Source organism: Hemicordylus capensis, chromosome 1, assembly GCF_027244095.1.
Source record: "Hemicordylus capensis ecotype Gifberg chromosome 1, rHemCap1.1.pri, whole genome shotgun sequence".
Classification (NCBI taxonomy): domain Eukaryota; kingdom Metazoa; phylum Chordata; class Lepidosauria; order Squamata; family Cordylidae; genus Hemicordylus; species Hemicordylus capensis.
Window position 1 is genome coordinate 118,483,788 of NC_069657.1, and position 21,192 is coordinate 118,504,979.

General features: G+C 42.8%; 1 protein-coding gene across 3 annotated transcripts in view; it reads right to left on the reverse strand.

Annotated features, from left to right (window-relative positions):
• Positions 1 to 21,192, reverse strand: part of SWAP70 (switching B cell complex subunit SWAP70) — a 69,699-nt gene that overhangs the window by 7,636 nt on the left and 40,871 nt on the right. For all 3 annotated transcript variants that reach the window (XM_053274882.1, XM_053274900.1, XM_053274892.1), the window contains 4 exons: positions 14,669 to 14,777; positions 6,133 to 6,314; positions 2,280 to 2,387; positions 517 to 683 (listed from right to left, as the gene is read on the reverse strand). In XM_053274882.1, the coding sequence (XP_053130857.1) occupies positions 517 to 683; positions 2,280 to 2,387; positions 6,133 to 6,314; positions 14,669 to 14,777 (566 nt within the window). The remainder of the gene's footprint in view (positions 1 to 516; positions 684 to 2,279; positions 2,388 to 6,132; positions 6,315 to 14,668; positions 14,778 to 21,192) is intronic.

The window sequence follows — 21,192 nt, forward strand, 5'->3', positions numbered from 1 at the left end:
CAGAGAACTGTAGTTCCTCCCAGCACTATCCCCATGGGAGGAACTACAGTTTCCAGACACCTGTGTGCACCTTCCCTGCTAAGCCTGCAGGCTCTCACTCCTGTAGAAAAGGCCTGTCCGGTACCAGAAGTGTGAGGAACTGAAAGGACATGGACATGGCGGGAGCAGCCATGTGCCGCTTGCCCCTCTAGAACAACGCACCGTGGCAATGGGATGTGTCCCTGGCATCCCTCACGTAGCACTGGCACGTAGATGTTGTTGGTGCATATGCCGATGCCAACGCCGCATGAGGGATGCTGGGGACGCATCCCATCGCCACAGCGCGCTGCTTTAGAGGGGCAAAAGTGGCACAAGCTCCCGCTTGCACGGAAGTATTTCAGTTGAGACAGCACCATGGCGGGTGAGAGGTTCTTAAGGGAACCTCTCCCCTCCCATGGATGTGCACTGAAGCAATTCGGTGCCCATCCCTAGCTTATTCTGAGATTTAATCCTATTGCTACAAAACTATATACTGACCTGCCCTGAAGTCTCCTGACAGTCTCCTCATCTTGACGTGCCTGTTTCTCATCTTCCAAGGCTTCCTGCAGCTGCTTATACATTTCCTCAAGTTCCTGTACTCTCTGAAAATACTGTTCTAGCTCAGAGGATTTCTGGGCAACTTGCTCTTCCATTTTCTGTCTAACCTGGCAACATGAAACAAATAAACAAATAATGGCATTTATCTTTTTACAAGAGAGAAGTCTTTTTACAATACTTCTTTCAACAACAAACCACCCTCTCCCATTTCATAGCCTTGCAACTCTGACTTTTCCCTTTATAGTGTAGATGTGGGTTTGCACCCACCCAAACCTGCTTCCTTCCCTTCCCCCAACATGCCCACAATCCACCTCTACTTCTATGTACTTACTATTAAAACTTGGACTGCAGCACTTCAACTAATTGACCAACAGATAATTCTCAAACCCACTGGTTAATCAACTAAAGCTTCCATTGATTGAAAGACACACGCTTGTCTAGATTTAAGCCATTTTGATTCTAGTGACTCTCTCTTTGGTTCACAGAGAATGAAAGACAAAATATTAAAAGTGGCCTTTGCCACAATAAGCAGTAGGATTTTGTTGAGTTGTAAATTTTTCATGTTTTTGAAGTATGAAACATGTACTTAAGTCAGGTGATAACTGGCGAGCCCTAGCCAACTTCATCATTATTCTGGTTCTCTATCTAATTTCTTTTCCACAGGCCTTCACTCCTGCTATATTGCCCTCTTCAGCAGATTCAAAGATGCCTGTGCTAAACTGTTATCTCCTATTACTAGATCATCACTTCTAGTGGGTGTGCAGAATCAGTTCAAATTGAACCTGGTTCTAGTCGAACCAGCCCGGTTTGACCAGTTCGAGCTCGAACCAGGCTGCCCCGGCAAATGAGTCAGAGTTTGATCCGAACTGGGCCCAGTTTGGTTGCCTTGCTTGTAAAGGGGAATACTTACTGGCATGGAGGATTGCCTATGTAAAAGGGGGTTCAGAGGGTTGGGCAAGAGGGCACCTTATCAGCTGTTGTGGCGGCAGCTCCCTGGTAGTGGCAGGGGTGGCTGCGGTTCTGGCCTCTGTGCATCAGAGGCCATTCATGTGACTTCTGTGCATGTGTGGCGGTCACGCAAATGGCCTCCACACATGGGCAGATGCTGGAACCGGGCTGCCTGCTGGCCTGAGGTGCGGGAGGAAGCATGAGTGGGGCCGTGAGGGGCCACCGCAGTTCCACCCTATGACAGCTGGTAAGGTGCCCTCTTGCCTGCTCCCCGGAACCCCTTTTACATGGGCAATCCTGCTCTGCCTTGCTTGTAAAGGGGAATCCAGGAAGGATTCCCTATTACAAGCAATCAAACCAAGTTGACCCGATTCAACAGCATGAACCGAACCACCGCCAGTTCTAACCAACTGGTTCATGGATTGGGTGGTCCGATTCAAATTTGAACCAAACTGCCCATGCCAGTTCCATGCACATCCCTAGTCACTTCCCTCCTTGTGCTTTTATACTACCTGCCTCTTCCTTTCAAGCACTTTTCTGCCCCAACTATCTCCCTTCTCATCTCACCTTATTACCCTTCTTAGCCTTTCTATTATGCACAAGTTAGTTTGTTACTGCCCCTTTGAGTCTCCTCCCTTTTCTCTACAGTCTGCCATGCTGCTCCCTGAAACAGCCCAGTCAGACTCTAAAGGCTGGGCAACTCAACAGTGTTTAGTCGACCATGTGGGAGTTTGTTAATTATTTTACTTCAATACCATTTTTTCTCTCTCCAGCTCAAGACTGAATCGATCTTGTAATTCCATTTGAGTCTGCAGACGCTTTTTCTCCTCTTCAGAAGCTCGGGCTGCTGCTTCTTCAAGTTGCTGTGCAAAAGAAGCAATAGATTGGTATCTCCCACTGATCAATGCACAGGTACAGATCGCCTATTTGCAGCCAGGCAGAAATCATTCTCAGGTCTGAGAAAGATAAAACTGTAAGGCTAGAAAGGACCTGAAGGTCACTTAGTCTATCTGCCTACACCAAGACAAAATCTTCTGTACTCTAACAATGCCCATATCAACTGCACAGACAAACAGCACAAGAAACATACACCAACCATAACAGAACTGGAAACAAGATGAATAAATTGCACCCAAATAAGTGAATGCTGCTACATGCTGAGAAGATTGTCCTGTTGTGAAAGTATAAGCTACATCACCAAGTGCAGCCCAACAAGGGTTACCAGCAGCATCACCTGGGCGCTTTCCAGATTAGACCCTTCAATGAGGTCACATATCTTGGAAGTGTGCTTCCACACTTCCTGTGTTGTGACACCACAGTCCACACGTGGACAGCAGGGTGCCATTCACATTTCCAATGCCTTGTTTCAAATTTAATCACTGCAATATAGAGCTAGGACGTCATATATCAGGCATAAGAAAATTGCTGTTTGGGGGGTTTCCACAAGACTGCTCCCCTGCTGTTTATATTTCAAAAGCGACTTACCTGAACAGAGGCATGTTGCTGCTGTTGAGCAGCTAGTCTGGAAAGCGTCCAGACTATTGCAAAGAAGTTCACATATGTTAGTGCACAGATCAGTCTTACTTAGATTCTCCATGTTGCTGACAATGATCAGGAGACTGAGTGCCATGCAGAAGCTAAAATGCTTTTGCATGTACATGGAAAGTTGTCCCTACTCATACATTATATGGAGAGGGGTTCTCATGGGATGCTGCTCCAGAGGGTCCCAAATATTTTTTGGGAGCTATTACCATAAGGGGGAGCTAAAGAGCTCCTGTGTACTTTGGATTCCAGCTTGTGTCTCCTATACACATCATAGCCCTCCTTATAGCTCAATTTTGTTTTGTAAAGGATAGCTTTAACTGGAAATACTATCAAAAGAAAGGTTATAACTTGTTGAGCAGGACCTGTGTGCAACACTCCTGTGTGTATATGCATGTACTGTTAAACTTTCACTTGCCCCAGAGTTCTTTGAGTCTGTTGAATAAACTGGCATTGACTTGGGTGGGAGAGCAGAGAGTGCTCATCACAGTTCCTGTGGAATTTATATGAACGGTATGTACCGAATCCACATCTCTTAGCCTTGCCAAAAAAATCAATGTGTAAATATGCCTGCTGCTATCAACTATTAATTGTGGGTCTCAGCTAAGTGCCACAGGTGCTTGTTATGCAACTGTTTTAAGTTAAATTAGCTGGCCCTGTGCAGAATATCTGTGCCCTAATTCTCTGTCTCCCACCCATCCCCAGACAATCTGGCTCCCTGACCTGCCTTCCTCCCACTCCTTCTTAAGCCGCCCCCTGCCATCCGGGATGGCAGAGGAGGCAGCGAAGCCTCCCCCACTCATCCAACAAGTCTTCCCCCTCACTCAGTCAACCAGTCTCCTCCCCCCCCCCCACTCAGTCGGCCTCCCCGCACCCAGTCAGCCAGTCTCTCTCTCCCCCAGCCAGGGAGGCATCAGCGGCCTAGGTCGGCTCCTACCCCCACTAGAGTTGCCAACTGTCCCGAAATGCTCGGAATTAAATTTCTCCTGCTTTTTTAAAAACTGTTTTTACTTTCTTTTTAACTTTTAAAGCTGCTGCTGCGTGGCAGCAGAGCAGATATGGCAGCAAAAGTTTTGCCCGCTTCCCAAACTATAACAGGTGAGGTTGGGGGCGGGGCAGGGGCGCTGGAGGCAGGTGGGAGAAACAGCGAAAATGAGACAGAACGGGCCAATTTCAGGCCTCTGTATGTGCAGATGCCTGAAATCAGCCCGATCTGCCTCATTTGGGAGGAAGGCAGGCACGAGTGAGGAGCTCCTTCGCCGCCATCTCTCCCGCCTGCCTCCCACCCTGAACTCACCATTCATAGTTTGGGAGGCGGGCAGAGCTCTCACTGCCATCCCTGCTCTGCTGCCATGCAACAGCAGCCACCGACCACCACCAGTTTTGCCAGGTGAGCATGCCTGGCAGCTGGCAGCCGGGCTGCACCCTTGCCACATGGGGCCAAGCCTCGCCCCAGGTGTCTCCCTCCCCGACTCCCCCCCGCCGTGTACCGAATTCGGCCAAAGTAATGTTGGCAACCCTACACCGGCTTCCATCATGTCAGCCTGTCCAGTCTCCTCTTGAGGTGGACAGCCGATCGGGGTGGGAAAGTGCACCTCGAGACGGCCTCCATCGGCCCACTGAGTCTCTTTGCGAGGCAGAGCCAGAGCTTCCCTTCTGGCCTGCACAGATGGCCCAAGTGCAGTCTTCCGCCCCAGCTCGGCTGCCCTCCTGGTGAGGAGACTCGGTGGGGCGATAGATGCCACTGCTCAGTGTCTTTTTTTCTTTCTTTGCCACCGCCACCTCCTTCTCGGCAGTAGCTGCCCCTCCGTTCACCGCTCAGCCCTACCCCATGCCTTCTCTCTCCTCTGGACAACTCTCTTTCTCAACTCTCGCGAGATGTGCCACGTACCACAGGATTTGCTACATACATCCTAAGGCTTTTATATATATATATAAAGAAGATTCCCATTTGTGAAACCCTGGTAGTTGATGCTCATCATTATAAAAAACAAACTTACCACCAAGCCCTACCCTGCTCTGAGTGACAGAAAGAGTTTTTCCAAGTCTTATACTAGTACTTTGGACCTGTCAGTTCCTGCCCACTTTCACAGAGGCCTGTATATACTATTAGTAGTTGCAGTTTGCACTTTGCAAATCTCCAGACTGCCCTGGAAGTCTTCCATCCTTCAGAGGCTGATTCATACACATGAAGAGGGAACTTCCCCACCTCTGCATTCTGTTCATGTATGACTTTTCCTAATCCCTGTTGAACTGCTGGCCACTATTCTGAGAGATTTTCTTTGTTGTGTTTCACCTGCTAGATATAAAAGTGTCTTCTTATTCTCACTCAGTTACCATGTCTTAAACTGTGAATGTATCAAATTTCAGTGTCGAAATGCTCTAGCAATTTTAACACCCCTGTGATCAAATCAGTCTGAGGCCCATGCACCCTACAGTTCTGTTTGATTATGTACATTTTATCAACCCATGCATATGCAGGAAGGTGATTCAAGGATTTGAGACTCATCTTCTCCCGCTGTAAAAATTTCCCTCAGGTTGACCTATGCGTGTTGCACTGTCCAGGAAACCTCCTCTCCTTGGCTGTCAAATAATTAGGGATAAGCAGTGTTTAGATTACTGGGATAACTGCCCAACACTTTTGCTTCAGACAGATCTCCCCAGTCAAAAACATGGCTCTAGGGCTTTATTACATAGTATTTTTGTTCTGAGCAACAGCTCTTATCTTAAAGCAAACACAAGACCTCCTCTCCCACAGCCTAATTCTGTGCAAGGAGAATTATGCAAGACTACTAATGTTCTGTAGCAAGACAGTAATTGAAATCCTAATGACCACCAATCTTCCCCATCCCATTTCCCTCCAAATAGATGAATGAATCGCACAGCAGATTGTTAGGGCATAATGCTAGTGTACTCTATCATAATTGAATATCTCAAATTACTTTAGGGCAAAACTACATTCTACTACAGTTATGTAACATACAATGCCACAAAGTAAAGTTAGTAACAAAAGTGTAAGGGTATGTTTAGGAATGACACAGAAAAGTGTCTGAGGTCTACACCCACCATTCGGACAGTCTCCAGTTCTTTCTGCTTGTTCTCATTTGCCACCTGGAGCTCTTTCATTTGCCTCTCCAGTTCCTCTTGTTCAGCCTGTAGCTTCTGACGTAATTCTTTACGCTTCTGGCGTGCCTCCTTGTGAAGTGGCGGGTTACCTAATCTCAGCAGATTTACAGTTGTCTGAATAGCTGTTTGTATTGTTTTTTAGAAAAAGAATAAGATAATATTAAGCAGCCATAACTAACCAACACGTTTCTTTATATCAGCTGTTAAGATTGGTAACTTAACAGTCCTATAGTTCTATTTAACTTCTTGCACTAGGGCATGATCAGTTTTCATATTCTTGTCTCATCTATACAGCAACCTGGTGGCAAGAAGTACAGTTTGTCACAAACGCAAATCCATTCAAAAGGTAAACCATGATAGCACTAGAGATATGCTTTAAAGTTATTTAAATATTTGTGTCCTGTCTTTTAAAGCACTTAAGCGACACTCCCAAGGAAGCCTGCAACATAATTTAAAACCATCAACAACAAAAAGCACAAAGAGTTATTCTAAATAGAACCAGTGGAGTCTACCTGTAGCTTCTTTCTACATGGTAACTCCTACCTAGGACCCCGAACCCACCATGTGCTGTGAACTTGGTGCTCATCTTACTGTCAACACAAGAATTACAAGAAAGTGTTGGCTATACTTTGAATAGCTACCATCTTCAAACATGGCAGATCAACAACAAAAACCTGCCAGGATTGTCTAGAACTGCCTCCCATGTGCTGTAGATTTGGTTTATCAAACTGCAAAAGTTATTGCGGGGAGGGGAGATAGACACAGACATGGTGATTTCATACATCTTCTTTCCTTTGGAAAGCAGACAAAAATAGAGCCAGCATTACAGAGCACAAAAACCCTGTTCATTAAAGGCAAGGCTGAACAAGTGAGTCTTAATCTTAACAGACTAGTCAACTAAGGGGGCCAACTGGACTTCACAGGACAGGAAATGTATGTATGTATGTATGTATGTATGTATTGTTAAATGTATATACCGCCTTTCATTAAAACAATCTCAAGGTGGTTTACAGCAAAATTTCAAAACAAGATGTTAAAAAGAAACAATTAAAATATTAAGTGAAAAATATTAAACAAATCTGATTAAAAATTTAAAACAAAAGCATAAAAACAATACAGAGAACAAAGAGCAGCAGCAGAGAATCAAATAAATGCCTGGGCAAAAAGCCAAGATTTTACACTCTTTCTAAAAGCTGTGAGGGAGACCGAGGAGCAAATAGCCACCGGGAGAGCATTCCAGAGTCTGGGGGCAGCAAAAGAGAAGACCCTGTCCTGCGTGCATGACAACCGAGCCGCCCTCATTGTCGGCACCCAGTGCAGAGCCCCCTAAGATGACCTCGTCAAGTGGGCAGTAACCCTTGGGAGCAGGCGGTCCCTCAGGTATCCTGGGCCCAAACTGTTCCAGAGTCTTGATGCTGTCACTGACAATGCCCCATCCTACAACTTAGCAAGTTGGTAGGACCACTGAGGCCCAGAAAATATTGCTTTATAGCCATATACAGCCCACAGAACTGCAGCCTAAGTACTTAAGTATTTGGAATTAAGTCTCACTGTACTCAATAGGGCTTACTTTAAAATTAACATGTTAAGAACATAAGAACAGCCCTGCTGGATCAGGCCCAAGGACCATCTAGTCCAGCATCCTGTTTCACACAGTGGCCCCACCAGATGCCGCTGGAAGCCTACAGGCAGGAGTTGAGGGCATGCCCTCTCTCCTGCTGTTATTCCCCTGCAACTGGTACTCAGAGGCATCCTGCCTTTGAGGCTGGAGGTGGCCTACAGCCCTCTGAGTAGTAGCCGATGACAAACCTCTCCTCCATGAAGTTATCCAAACCCCTCTTAAAGCCATCCAGGTTGTTGGCTGTCACCACATCTTGTGGCAGAGAATTCCACAAGTTGATTGTGTGAAAAAGTAGAAACTAACACTTATTTTCAGTGATAAAGCACATGCTTTGTAAGCAGATGCTCCCTGTAACGAAAACCTTGCACTCACTGAGTGTAAAGCTCTAGTCCCTTTGGTTTGCAACTCCCCACAGTTTGTGTTTAGCAAAATGTTGCAATTAAAACCTTGGATGTATTGCGATTTATGTGTATATACATTGTCTTTGTTCTTGCCACTGATGTATAGGCTTGGAGTAGAGCTTAGAATGTTTGTGGCAATCATCAATGCTGTAGATTGATTGGTCAATTTGTATTTCTTACTGGATGCTTGCAACTTATTTTTCTGTTAGGATGGTCATTCACTCAGAGTAGTACTGTTTATGATTTGGTAATAGTTAAGTAATAAACCTTAGTAACTTTGTTCAATCAACAAGCCTAGTTAGAAGCAAGCTTTATTAGGGGGACTGTTTTTGGAGGGAACTGAGCAAAAATGGCACAGGTCTAAATGAAGGGAAGGCAAAGAAGGGCAGAGGATTACTGTGACCTCTCGCTAACCCACCCCGTCTGACATACAGTCCTACTACTACTACTGATATTTATATACCGCTCTTCAACCATAGTTCTCCAAGCGGTTTACATAGACAAAACACACACATAAATAAGATGGTCCCCTGACCCCAAAGGTCTCACAGTCTAAAAAGAAACATAAGGTAAACACCAGCAACAGACACTGGGATGCTGTGCTAGGGTTGTCATCTAACCCCATCTAATTAGTCCTATCATCTAGTCGCTCCCTTTCCCCAAACTAGGCCCTATTTAAAGAAACCCAAGTTCTTTAAATTAGGGGCGGGGTCTCTCACATTCAGGGCCAAACAACTTAGAGATGCTATGTTTTAACTGGATATACTGCCAGGCAGAACTAGGTTTTAAATTCAGCTCATCCTATAATATATAAAATGGTTTCAAAACAGAAGATTTCAGTTGGGATAGAAATAAAATAGAAATAAAATACCATTATTGGCCCAGTTTAATTAATATACAGGTCTGTCCTACAATGGTTATCCTGAGGTTTCCCCATAGTGATAAATCTTCATGTTTATATGAGCAGCACTGAAAACACAACAAAATATTTCTCAAAGCAGATCTTATTTCAAGAATAGCAGGAGTATACCAAGTAGAATGTCTCAAATATTTAGAGCTTAATGCTAGGGATGTGCACGGAACTGCGGTGGGGAGGCTTGAAGGCGGCGTCCGTTTCTGTAACAGTTAGTCGGGGCAGCAGCGTACCTCCTTGCCACCCTGTTGGCCAGAAGTTCCAGATGCACCTGCATATGCCAGCACAGGCGCGCCCACGTCGCCCACACATGTCCTGGCGTGCGTAGGCGTGTCTGGAATCTCTGGCCATATCCAGCCAACGGGGGCGACGGGGCAGCAGGGAGGTACACTGCTGCCCTGATTAGCTGTTATAGAAATGGACGCCGTGGGGGGAAGTGGCAGGAGGGGTAAGTGCACATTCCCCCGCTCTTAAATCGGCACCCCCGCTGCCGTTGAACTGGCGGAACTGCCGGTTCTTCAAACCAGTTCAGAGGCCCATAAAGGACCTCCGAGCCAGTTCTGTGCACATCCCTACTTAATGCTGCTTTGCCAAAAAGAGGTGCCAGCTGCTGATCCTCAATTTTTGCCCATTGTGGACAGTCATGTAATTCAATTTCACTGGGCTTTTTCTAGTACAAAGCTTGAGAAACCAGAAAAGAGCTATGGTGTATCTGAAAATTGTGTAATTTAAAGCTCGCTTTCTTCTGAAGCAATTGGAATTTTTAATAGGAAGTTCTAGGCTGCATATTTTCTCTTCATAAGAAGGATCTAAATAAGCTATCATTTTTCTAAAATACTGTCATGGAATATGTAGAGATATCAATTTTTCTAGACTACTGTCATGGAATATGTAGAGGCAGACCATGGAACAAATATATAAATTTAGGAGTAATGCAAGATTTGAGGATATTAATTCCCCATCACCATCACCACCACCACCAAAGACTAAATTGGAGCTTTTCCCTATGCTTAAGGTCCAATTTGCTTAAGAAATGAGTCCAAATTGACAGGAACCGATTGTTTAAGTTCCTTAGGAATTAGTAGGCCAAGTTATTTGAGATGTCTATCACTCCATTTAAAGTTCCACATATTCAATAGATGATCTTTAGGAGCTGCATCAAGATGCAAGGGCACTGATCTTTGGTAAATCACTGCATAAACTGATAAGCTCCCAAATTGAGTAATCAAAGCAATCAGTGGAGACACATCATGGGATTAGCCAAAAATAAGCAGGGCATCAACTGCATACAATGCAAGTTTAAATTCCTCCCCACCCACCCGAGTGCCATAGATTGTTTCATTTTGCCTAACAACAGCAGCTAAGAATTCAACAGATAAAATGAAAAGAATGGGGGAATGGGGACATTCCTGCCCAGTGGCTCTAGTTAGAGTAAAACTAGAAGATAACATTAATTAATACTCTAGAGTGGGATGATCTTTAAAGAACATCAATCCAATTAATAAATCTCAATTGCTGAGGGGAACATTCGAGAAAACTGATCTTCACTATCAAAGGCTTTCTCCACATCCAAAAAGGCAAGAGTATACATTGAAAAAGCCCACCTTCTGAAGAAATCACTGCATTCAGGGCCAGTCTAAGATGGTCTGACCCATTCTGACCTTTCATGAAACAAACCAGGGGCGTAGCCAACATTGGGCATCCAGGTTCTAAGAACCTGGGCCACCGCCCCTTAGGGGCCGCACCTTGTGGCCCCGACACACACACATACATACACATATGACAACACTGTCCACGTCTGGACAATGGTTTTTCCCATGACACTCTACGGATGCGAAAGCTAGACTTTGAAGAAGCAAGATAGAAAAAGCATTGAGGCTTTTGAACTTTGGTGCTGGAGAAGACTTTTGAGGATACCATGGACAGCCAGGAAAACAAACAAATGGATCATAGAACAAATCAAACCAGAATTTTCACTCGAGGCACAAATGACCAGGCTCAAACTATCATACTTCGGACACATTATGCAAAGATCCAGCTCCCTTGAGAAGTCCATAATGCTGAGGAAAGTTGAAGGAAAGAGAAGGAGAGGACGATCAAGCAGCAAGGTGGATGGACTTGATTACAACAGCAATGTATGCACCACTGAGAGACTTTAAAGGCCAAGTTGGACAGAACATCCTGGAGAGAATCTATGTGGTCGCTAAGAGTCAACACCAACGTGCAGCACTTGATCAATCAATCAATCACTACCAGCCAGTGTGGACTGTACCTGAAAATGGAGCAATAGTCTTGACTCAGTAGTAGTTAATTGACTCACATCAATTAATATCAAAAAGAGAACTTCTTTTTGTATATAGTATAGTTTTCTACAGTATATACAGGTGAAACTCGGAAAATTAGAATATCGTGCAAAAGTCCATTAATTTCAGTAATGCAAATTAAAAGGTGAAACTGATATATGAGACAGACGCATTACATGCAAAGCGAGATAAGTCAAGCCTTAATTTGTTATAATTGTGATGATCATGGCGTACAGCTCATGAAAACCCCAAATCCACAATCTCAGAAAATTAGAATATTACATTGAACCAAGAAGACAAGGATTGAAGAATAGAACAATATCAGACCTCTGAAAAGTATAAGCATGCATATGTATTCAGTACTTGGTTTGGGCCCCTTTTGCAGCAATTACTGCCTCAATGCGGCTTGGCATGGATGCTATCAGCCTGTGGCACTGATGAGGTGTTATGGAAGACCAGGATGATTCATTAGCGGCCTTCAGTAATTCTGCATTGTTTGGTCTCATGTCTCTCATCCTTCTCTTGGCAATGCCCCATAGATTCTCTATGAGGTCAGGTCAGGTGAGTTTGCTGGCCAATCAAGCACAGTACACTGTATACTTTTCAGAGGTCCGATATTGTTCTTTTCTTCAATCCTTGTCTTCTTGGTTCCATGTAATATTCTAATTTTCTGAGATTGTGGATTTGGGGTTTTCATGAGCTGTGCGCCATGATCATCACAATTATAACAAATTAAGGCTTGACTTATCTCGCTTTGCATGTAATGCGTCTGTCTCATATATCAGTTTCACCTTTTAATTTGCATTACTGAAATTAATGGACTTTTGCACGATATTCTAATTTTCCGAGTTTCACCTGTAGTTTGATTGGATTTTTTGTATCACAAAAAGCAATAATTCAATAATGCCACATTGCCTGAAGATTCTCATTACCAGGTTAACTTGTAATGGAGTACTGAACATAAGTCAGTCCATTTCTTGCTCAGTTACAACTCCAAATATTCTATCCACTAGTCCATCCAAGCTCTCTCCTGGCTGACACATCTGAGAAATGTGGGCAGGCGCTTTGCAACCTATTATCCACAGGCTTGTTTTTCAGCTACATTTATAAGCCAGCCTTAAAAACAGGTAACATACAAAACAGGTACAGTGGCCCTCCAGTAGTACTTGAGATCATTCCTCATTTTAGTTCCAAAGCCCATAATTTTCTAAATTTGCACTATGAAAACAATGTGTGGTTGTTACTATTGAGAGACCAGCACAGTCTGCTGCTAAGCAAATGAATCAGTTATGAAATCATGTAATTATAGCTGCAGCACGTTTAGTATCACAAAACCCAAACAGTTTATTTCTGGACTTTGTTGTTTCTGTGGGAAAAGAGAAAGAGAACTCACACAAGAAAAAGAACTGACTGCCATTTTTAGAACTGAGAAACTAAACTACATCAGGTTCCTGCAATTATTAGTTGCATAGTACTTCTGCACTTACTATTGTCCTTAAGAATGGATCTTTTGCTAAAGACAGACAAAAAGATATAACTTAGTTGCTTCTTTCAAAACACAACCAAATCCAGTGAATGAAGTCTGCTGTGGGAACAATATCCCATAGTGATGTCTTGTAATGAGAGTGTTGGGCTTAACTGTATTTGACAATTATTACTTTAACCACAAGAAGAATATTTTATAATCCCTAATCTTACAATGAATGCACCACTGAGAGACCTTAAAGGCCAAGTTGAAGATAGATCATCCTGGAGAGAATCTATCTATGTGGTCACTAAGAGTTGACACCAACTTGACAGCACTTAATCAATCATATTAAAGATTCCAAAACAATTTATTTTACAGAGTCCCATAAGAACTTTTTTTTTTTTTAATGGTCCACCTACCCATTTTTCCTGCCTCTGAGAAGACCAGCACTGGGAGGTTCTATAGGCAACATTAGTCTAAGATGTGTTCTACGTAACAGGAATATGAATGTATGGTGACCTTTTGGGGTGAGGTTAATTTTTTTTTTTACCACAGTGATTTATCTTTTAGGATGAAACTGACTTCTCACAATAAATAACCATGGACAACTACAGTTAACAAGACTCCACTGAAAAGGATGTCAATACGGAACATCTTTTATATTCAGATTTTCCAAAATACTGATGGAATTAACTTGGTTGTATTTTTAAGCTATTCTGTCTGTGATAGGTTACTGCATTAGGGAATATTGCATCTTTACAAATCCTAATTACCAACACAATATTAAAGATGCCTTTTCTTCCAACAATGAGGTGCAACTTTTGTACATTAGGATGAAACAAAACATGTATTTATTACATTTATATCCCACTTTTCCTCCGAGGAGCTTAGAGCGGTGTACATGATTATGTTTATCCTCACAACAACCCTGTGAGGTAGGTTAGGCTGAGAGATATATGACTGACTCAGAGTCACCCAGTGAGTTTCATGGTTCCCTTTCTTCAGCAATTTCAACAAGACTTGATAATCTGTACATACATTTGTGTAAACTGTGTATTTATTGAAGGTTAAAAGCCAAACAATCAAAATAGCTTTCATTATCAACAGCTACAAATAGCAGCTTGTTATTTTTCTCTACTTCTCTCAATTCTGTTTCTTTTGTAGATTTTATTCAAGATATAGTAAACTACATTTTAAACCAACAAATATTATCATCAATAATAATAGTGAAGTATGGTGACCTTTTTGGTGTATTTGATATTCTGACTTATTGAGTATAACAAATGGATTGATAGATAGTAATGGAATTGTTCTAGTTCAACCTTCCCTTAAATTCAGAGAAGTAAGGACATTTTAAGCATGAAGTAAGGACATTTTAAACCTTTCATCCAACCTAGATCCCTCGTTCATGAAAGCCCTTTTAATACAGTTTTATGTACAAAACGTTTTATTAAAAAAAAATTATTCCACAATAAGTTGCATCAGGAGGATTGAAGAAGAGATGCAGGTTTGTAATTTGCCAACCAAATCAAAATAAAGGCTAATATTTACTTAATGTCCACGACAACAACACCACTAGAGTACAAAGATTATCTAGTATATATGTGAAAGTTATGTTCAGATCATTATTGCTACTCTTCAAAAATATTATTTTTCCATGTTAACATAATGCCTAAATTTATTTTACAATCCAAAATTCCACATATTTTAGGGCTTTTCTCAGTCTTAAAAACAGTGGTACCAGTAAGATAGCAGAATCTTTGATCTTACCGTGAATCCACTCCTGCTTCTTCTTTTTATCAGAGGCACTGATCTCAAAACATTTTTCTAAGCTTTTTATAAGAAACAGACACTTTTTCCCATCTTTGTCAGGCAAAGCCTAATAAACAGAAAAATAGTTTCCAATTAAACAATACACATAATACAGCACTGCATTCATATACACAGATATATGCAAATAGAACATCTCTTCTAGAAAAAAATCAGAACCACCAAATATGAATACAGAATACAGAGAAATACATATACCCCAAGCCCAAACAGCTATCATCAAGAAGAACTGAACATTTCAACACCATAGCCCTCCAAAGCATGAATGAATGTTGCATCTCCAAACACAACAGCACAATTTGAGACAATTCACCTTTATTTTATGTTTGCTCAATTATTTTATGTTTGCTCAAGCAGAATATGAAATTCAAATGTTACCAAGTGACCTACAGGTGAGTAGGCAAGTACATTCATCAGGCGGGGAGGCTAGGTGGGTTTTGTGAAGGATACTGGATCACCAAAAGATCAAAGTTATAGGCAAGCAACCTGTTTATCTTTGTGGTGATCTGGTATCCTTCAAAACATGGGAAATTAGTAGGCTTCCATATAAGGAGGCAGGTCCAAGGATGTTAAGTTAAAGGACCTTCTTTAGTACTGCATGCCCAAAGCCTGTCTCAGTCATGGAATGGATGTCTAAGGCATATCGTTTCATAAAGGGCAGGTCAGTATGTTGTAGAACTAACACAGGAAGCACTGGAAGAACTTCAGGGTGAAAAGCAGAAGTAGAGGTCATGAAGTTGTAGACAAGGTTCTACTTGGGCTGGTGACTTAAGTTCTAGGCCAAGTCCCTTGGTCATCTCTGTACCTATATATGATAAAATTTATTCTCCTCAGTTGGAGAATTGGACATAAGAACAGCCCTCCTGGATCAGGCATTAGGTCCATCTAGTCGAGGGATTCTCAGTGTTGGGCCCCCAGTTGTTGTTGTTGTTGTATTTATATCCCGCTCTTCCTCCAAGGAGCCCGGAGCAGTGTACTACATACTTAAGTTTCTCTTTCACAACAACCCTGTGAAGTAGGCTAGGCTGAGAGAGAAGTGACTGGCCCACAGTCACCCAGCTAGTCTCATGGCTGAATGAGGATTTGAACTCGGGTCTCCCCGGTCCTAGTCCAGCACTCTAACCACTACACCACATTGGACTTCAACTCCCATAATCCCCAGTCCCAGTGGCCTTTGGTTGGGGATTATGGGAGCTGAAGTCCAATAACATCTGGGGGCCCAACGTTGAGAATCCCTGATCTAGTCCAGTATCCTGTTTCACACAGTGGCCCACCAGATGCCTCTGGGGAGCCCACAGGCAAGAGGTATGTGCATGCCCTCTCTCCTGCTGTTGCTCCCCTGCAACTGGCATTGAGAGGCATCGTGCCTCTGAGGCTAGAGATGGCCCACATTCACCAGACTAGTAGCCATTGATAGACCTGTCTACCATGAATTTGTCTAAGCCCCTTTTAAAGCCATCCAAGCTGGTGGCCATCACCACATCCCATGGCAAAGAATTCCATAAATTAATTATTTGCTGTGTGAAAAAGTACTTCCTCTTGTCGGTCCTAAATTTCCCAACCTACAGTTTCATGGGGTGACTCCTGGTTCTAGTGTTGTGAGAAAGGGAGAAAAAGTTCTCTCTGTCCACCCTCTCCACTCCATACATAATTTTATACACCTTGATCATGTCTCCCCTTAGTCTTCTCTTTTCCAAGGTAAAGAGCCCCAGATGCTGTAGCCTAGCCTCATAAGGAAGGTGCTCTAGGCCCCTGGCCATTTTGGTTGCCCTCTTCTGCACCTTTTCTAGTTCTACAATATCCTTCTTAAGATACGGTGACCAAAGCTGTACGCAGTACTCCAGATGTGGCTATACCATAAATTTGTAAAAGGGAATTATAATATTAGCATTTTTATTTTCAATCCCCTTCCTAATGATTCCTAGTATGGAATTAGCCTTTTTCACAGCTGCCGTGCCCTGAGACAACACTTTCAATGAGCTGTCTAACACGACCCCAAGATCTCTCTCCTGGTCTGTCACCGATAGCTCAGAAGCCATCAGCGTATATATAAAGTTTGTGGTTTTTGCCCCAATATACATCACTTTACACTTGCTTACATTGAACCACATTTGCCATTTAGTCGCCCACTCAGCCAGTTTGGAGAGATATTTTTTGGTCTCCTCACAATCCCTTGTGGATTTCACCACCCTAAATAGTTCAGTGTCACTGGCAAATTTGGCCACTTCTCTGCTCATTCCAAATTCTAGATCATTTATAAACAAGTTAAAGAGCACTGGTCCCAGTACCGATCCTTGGGGGACCCCACTTCTTCCCTCCCTCCATTGTTAAAAGTGTCCATTTAGTTCTACTCTGTTTCCTGTCCTTCAACCAGTTACCGATCCACACATGGACCTGTCCTCTTTTTCCATGAGTGCTAAGTTTACTCAAGAGCCTTTGGTGGGGAACTTTATCAAAAGCTTTTTGGAAGTCCAAGCATACTATGTCAACTGTATCACCTTTGTCCACATGCCTGTTGACTCTCTCAAAGAACCCCAAAAGGTTATTGAAGCAAGACTTTCCCCTGCAAAAGCCATGCTGGTTCTCCTACAACAAGGCCTTTTCTTCTATATGCTTAACAATTTTGTCCTTAAGTATGCTTTCCATCAGTTTACCTGGCACCGAAGTTAAGCTGACCGGCCTGTAATTTCCTGGATCCCCCTTGTATCCCTTTTCTAAGGATTGTTTGGTTCGTTATCATCAGGAGACAGGTCTGATGGGTTTTTCATAAGTGTGGAGTCATCATCTGATTGAGAAGTGGAAGTGTAGTCATCATCCCAATTTTGTTTGTCAGGAACAGAGGGTACTTCCAGAGGAGCTGAGGGGACTATAGGCTGTTCAAGTGGAGTAGGTGGTTGGATTGGACTAGTAAGCTATTCTGCCCAAGGCTGTGGGAAAGGGGGAGGGTTCTGAGGGCACTTGAAAGGCATAGACCTGGTAGAAGGAGAAGTTTGGTTTTGAGAATTAGAGGTTGACTTGAGCCTTCTCAGTTTCCAAAGTCTGAGCTCCTCAAATCATAAGGAAGAGAAGGTGAAGGCATGTAAAGTGGATCTTTGGAACTTCCCATCCTCCTTATATAACCAGTACCAAGAGCTCCTGGGGAGCTCCAATAATCCATTTTTCTCCTGTAAAGAGAAAAAGCAGGAAGAGAAAAGTTCTGTCGTTCTTTCAATGGGTGAGCTGAGTAACGTGAAGAAGAATATGTAGGTATTGCCTTCCCTGGAGAAGCGGAAGGGGTTTTAGGAACTCTTGGGGTACTAGACTCAGACTCCTCATTGAGGTTGAGACTGTGCAGAGAAAAGCCCTTAAAGGCTGAGTCGGAGTACATAGTTGTGGGTGATCTTAGGATGGAGTCAAAGTCATGCAGAAGAGGAAAGTCTTTTGATAGACATTAATGAAAATGAGACGAAAGGCTGGCAATGTCAGAATAGAAAACAGAAGCTGTGGGTCCCTAGGCAATGTAGACATAGTCGATATTGGTAGTGGCTATGGAGAGGCATGAACTTCGGACACACCGAGCAAGGAAACTGGTGTGGTGGTCAATGTCAAGAGTGATGCCAGTGTCAGGACTTGAGTGAATGATGTTGACGGAGGAGTGGCTGAAACGTTGACGGAGGAGTGGCTGAAACAATGATCTCTGGTGAGGAGGAAGAAGAGTGAGAATGGACGACCTGTGCTTTGGACAGAGATGGTGTTCAGCTTAAGATTAGCGTTGATGGTGTCGATGACCAAGGTGGACGAGATGTTGAAGTAGTGAACAGTGGGCAAGTCAGCTTCTAGGCTGGAGCTGGTACTGAGAATGATCAACGGGTCAGTGTCAAAGATGCTGCTGTTATGGGCACCACAACATATTAGACTCAGAGGTACAATAAGTACAACACAAGTAAATATGTGCAGACAGATAGATTTTGCAAGGACTGAGTGTACAACATGAATAACACTCTATCAATATTACCAACAGTGTTTAAACAGAACATCTAGGATGTTCTGTTTAAATACTGTTGGTAATATTGATAGTGTGTTATTCATGTTGTACACTCAGTCCTTGCAAAATCTATCTGTCTGCACATATTTACTTATGTTGTACCTATTATCAGGGTGAATTGACACCCCAGATCCCAACTGGTCTGTGAGGGAAGAGGCATTCCAGCATTGTATTGTGAAATGGGTACTCAAGGAAGCACAAAAGCCAGGCCCGAACAATCCAAATGCTAAAATGTGACTCACTATCAGATAATGTCTGTGAAAGAGGCCAGAAGCTGATCTCCCCTCTCCTATTGCAAGAAGTCAGCATTAATCCTTGTCAATGATTAACTCAATTGCTCTCTATAGAAATTCAACATAGGTAGATGCATACAAAGAAAACACCTATAGACTTTAATTCATACCTTACTAACACTTTAACACCCTTTTGGGGTCAGGCTGGCAAATCTGGGAAGATGCCCATTTGCAGCTCAGATATGCAGATTTGCTTTGGGCAATGTCCCCCCGCCTTCCAAGCGCACAGTTTATAGAAGATGAGATTCAGATCTCTCTGGACTGGCCAATATCCTGAATAATTAAAAGACATTGTCCAGAAGGTAACAGCATTGTCACCCCTTTTTGGGGACCCAGGAAAAGATGAGATTTGAATAGACCCTATGAGAGATCAAAGGAAAATACAACTATAAAAAATGAGGCTACTGGACAGAGAGCCAGCAATCTTGTGCCTACATGCAAGATCTGCTCACGAGCAATCCCAGAGTTTGCTGCTAAGCCGCGGGGCAACAAGCAGGAACTCTGTCCATGGACAGGAGCTGTCTGTGACTTCTACTGCGCAGTGAGAAGTCAAGACTTCCCCAGCCATGGTGCTCTGACTCTCAGCCGTGTTCTGAGCAAACTGCATGCTTGATCCAAAAGCACCTGTCTCCAGCCAAAAGCCTCGCTCCTTCAGCTGAAAGATCCACCGCTCTCAAAGCCTCTGATCCTGGTAATATGCTGCCCCTACAAGCCTTGAATCCCTTCATCCCTTCCCCTTCTTCTCCCTTCCCTTCGTCCCTCTACTAATTCCTGATCTCCCCAAACCATGCCAGTCCTCAGCCTTCCTCCCCCCCCCCCCCATTTTCCATCTATATCTGAATTTTATTAGGCTCTAGGAAGATTTAACACACATATGCTAGTTAGGAACACTGGGTAATATTGTTGCTGGCTTGGGTTGAAATACTGTTATAAAATGTTCTGCTTTCTGCTCAGCTAGATTAATGTTGTTATTCTTTTATACTCAATAAAGCCCATTGAATCATTTAGGATTGGCTTGATCTCCTTTCTTCCTTGCACCCAGATCCTACATGGTCACTATATAAAAGAACTTGGTCACTTGGTGACACTATGGGACAGGCCCAATTTTGTATGCTAGCTAATGAGCATATTTAGTATATAAATCAGGCCTGGACCGTAACACTGCCGCAGCTGACTTATGTAAGGTTGTCGACATCGATGACAGTGGTGTGCATGTCGAGGTCGAGAAAGTTTTATGGTGATTTGGTTGTGGAGAGGAATAGCCTTTGTAGTAGTAGTAGTAGTAGTAGTAGTAGTAGTAGTAGTAGTAGTAATAATATATATTCGGTCACTGACCAGAAAAATATGGATACATAAAATTCATAAAGACATTAAAAAGGGGAAAGGGAAAAACTCAACTCAGATTATAACAACTATCTTCAGTAGATAGTAGTATTCGACCTTTCAACTACATTACCCGGTCTTACGAATTCTACTAGAAATTAGGCAGAACTTGGTGACTACATAAGAAATCTTGTCATCATGGTCTGATAAGAGATGACAAATAAAAATCAGAACAGCCCAGAAAATTTGATAAATATGCAGTAATATACACACTGTGAATGCCCCTATGAAAGCTACAATGTAACAACATATGCGGAATTGCCTTCACTATGTTTGTGCTTCTTGTGGTGCTTATGATGGGTTTCCTTCGGGAGATCTAAAGGTTTTTTTGAAAGCACCATGGAAATTTTTTTAAATGACATTTCCTAAGAAACCAGAATCCTTCCTGCTGGGAATAACGCAAGGAGAGTTTTCCAGAAGAAATTTAACATTTTTTATGTATGCAACCACGGCGGCCAGAATAGTATATGCGCAGAAATGGAAGGACAATGAAATGCCCTCAAAAGAAGATTGGCTGATAAAAAAATTGGAATATGCTGAGATGGCAAAACTTACAGTACTGATAAGGGATGAAAACTTTGAATGTTTTAAAGAAGATTGGAAACCATTCTTACTATACTTAAAGAACTATTTTTCTAATATCGATTTTTCAGCAGGGTTTGAAATTTAGTAATAAATAGCAGGTCGGGTAGAGTAAAATCAATTTTGTAATGTGTAGGATATATGCTTTGAATTATTATAGCAATGGTTGATTGTATAGTTAA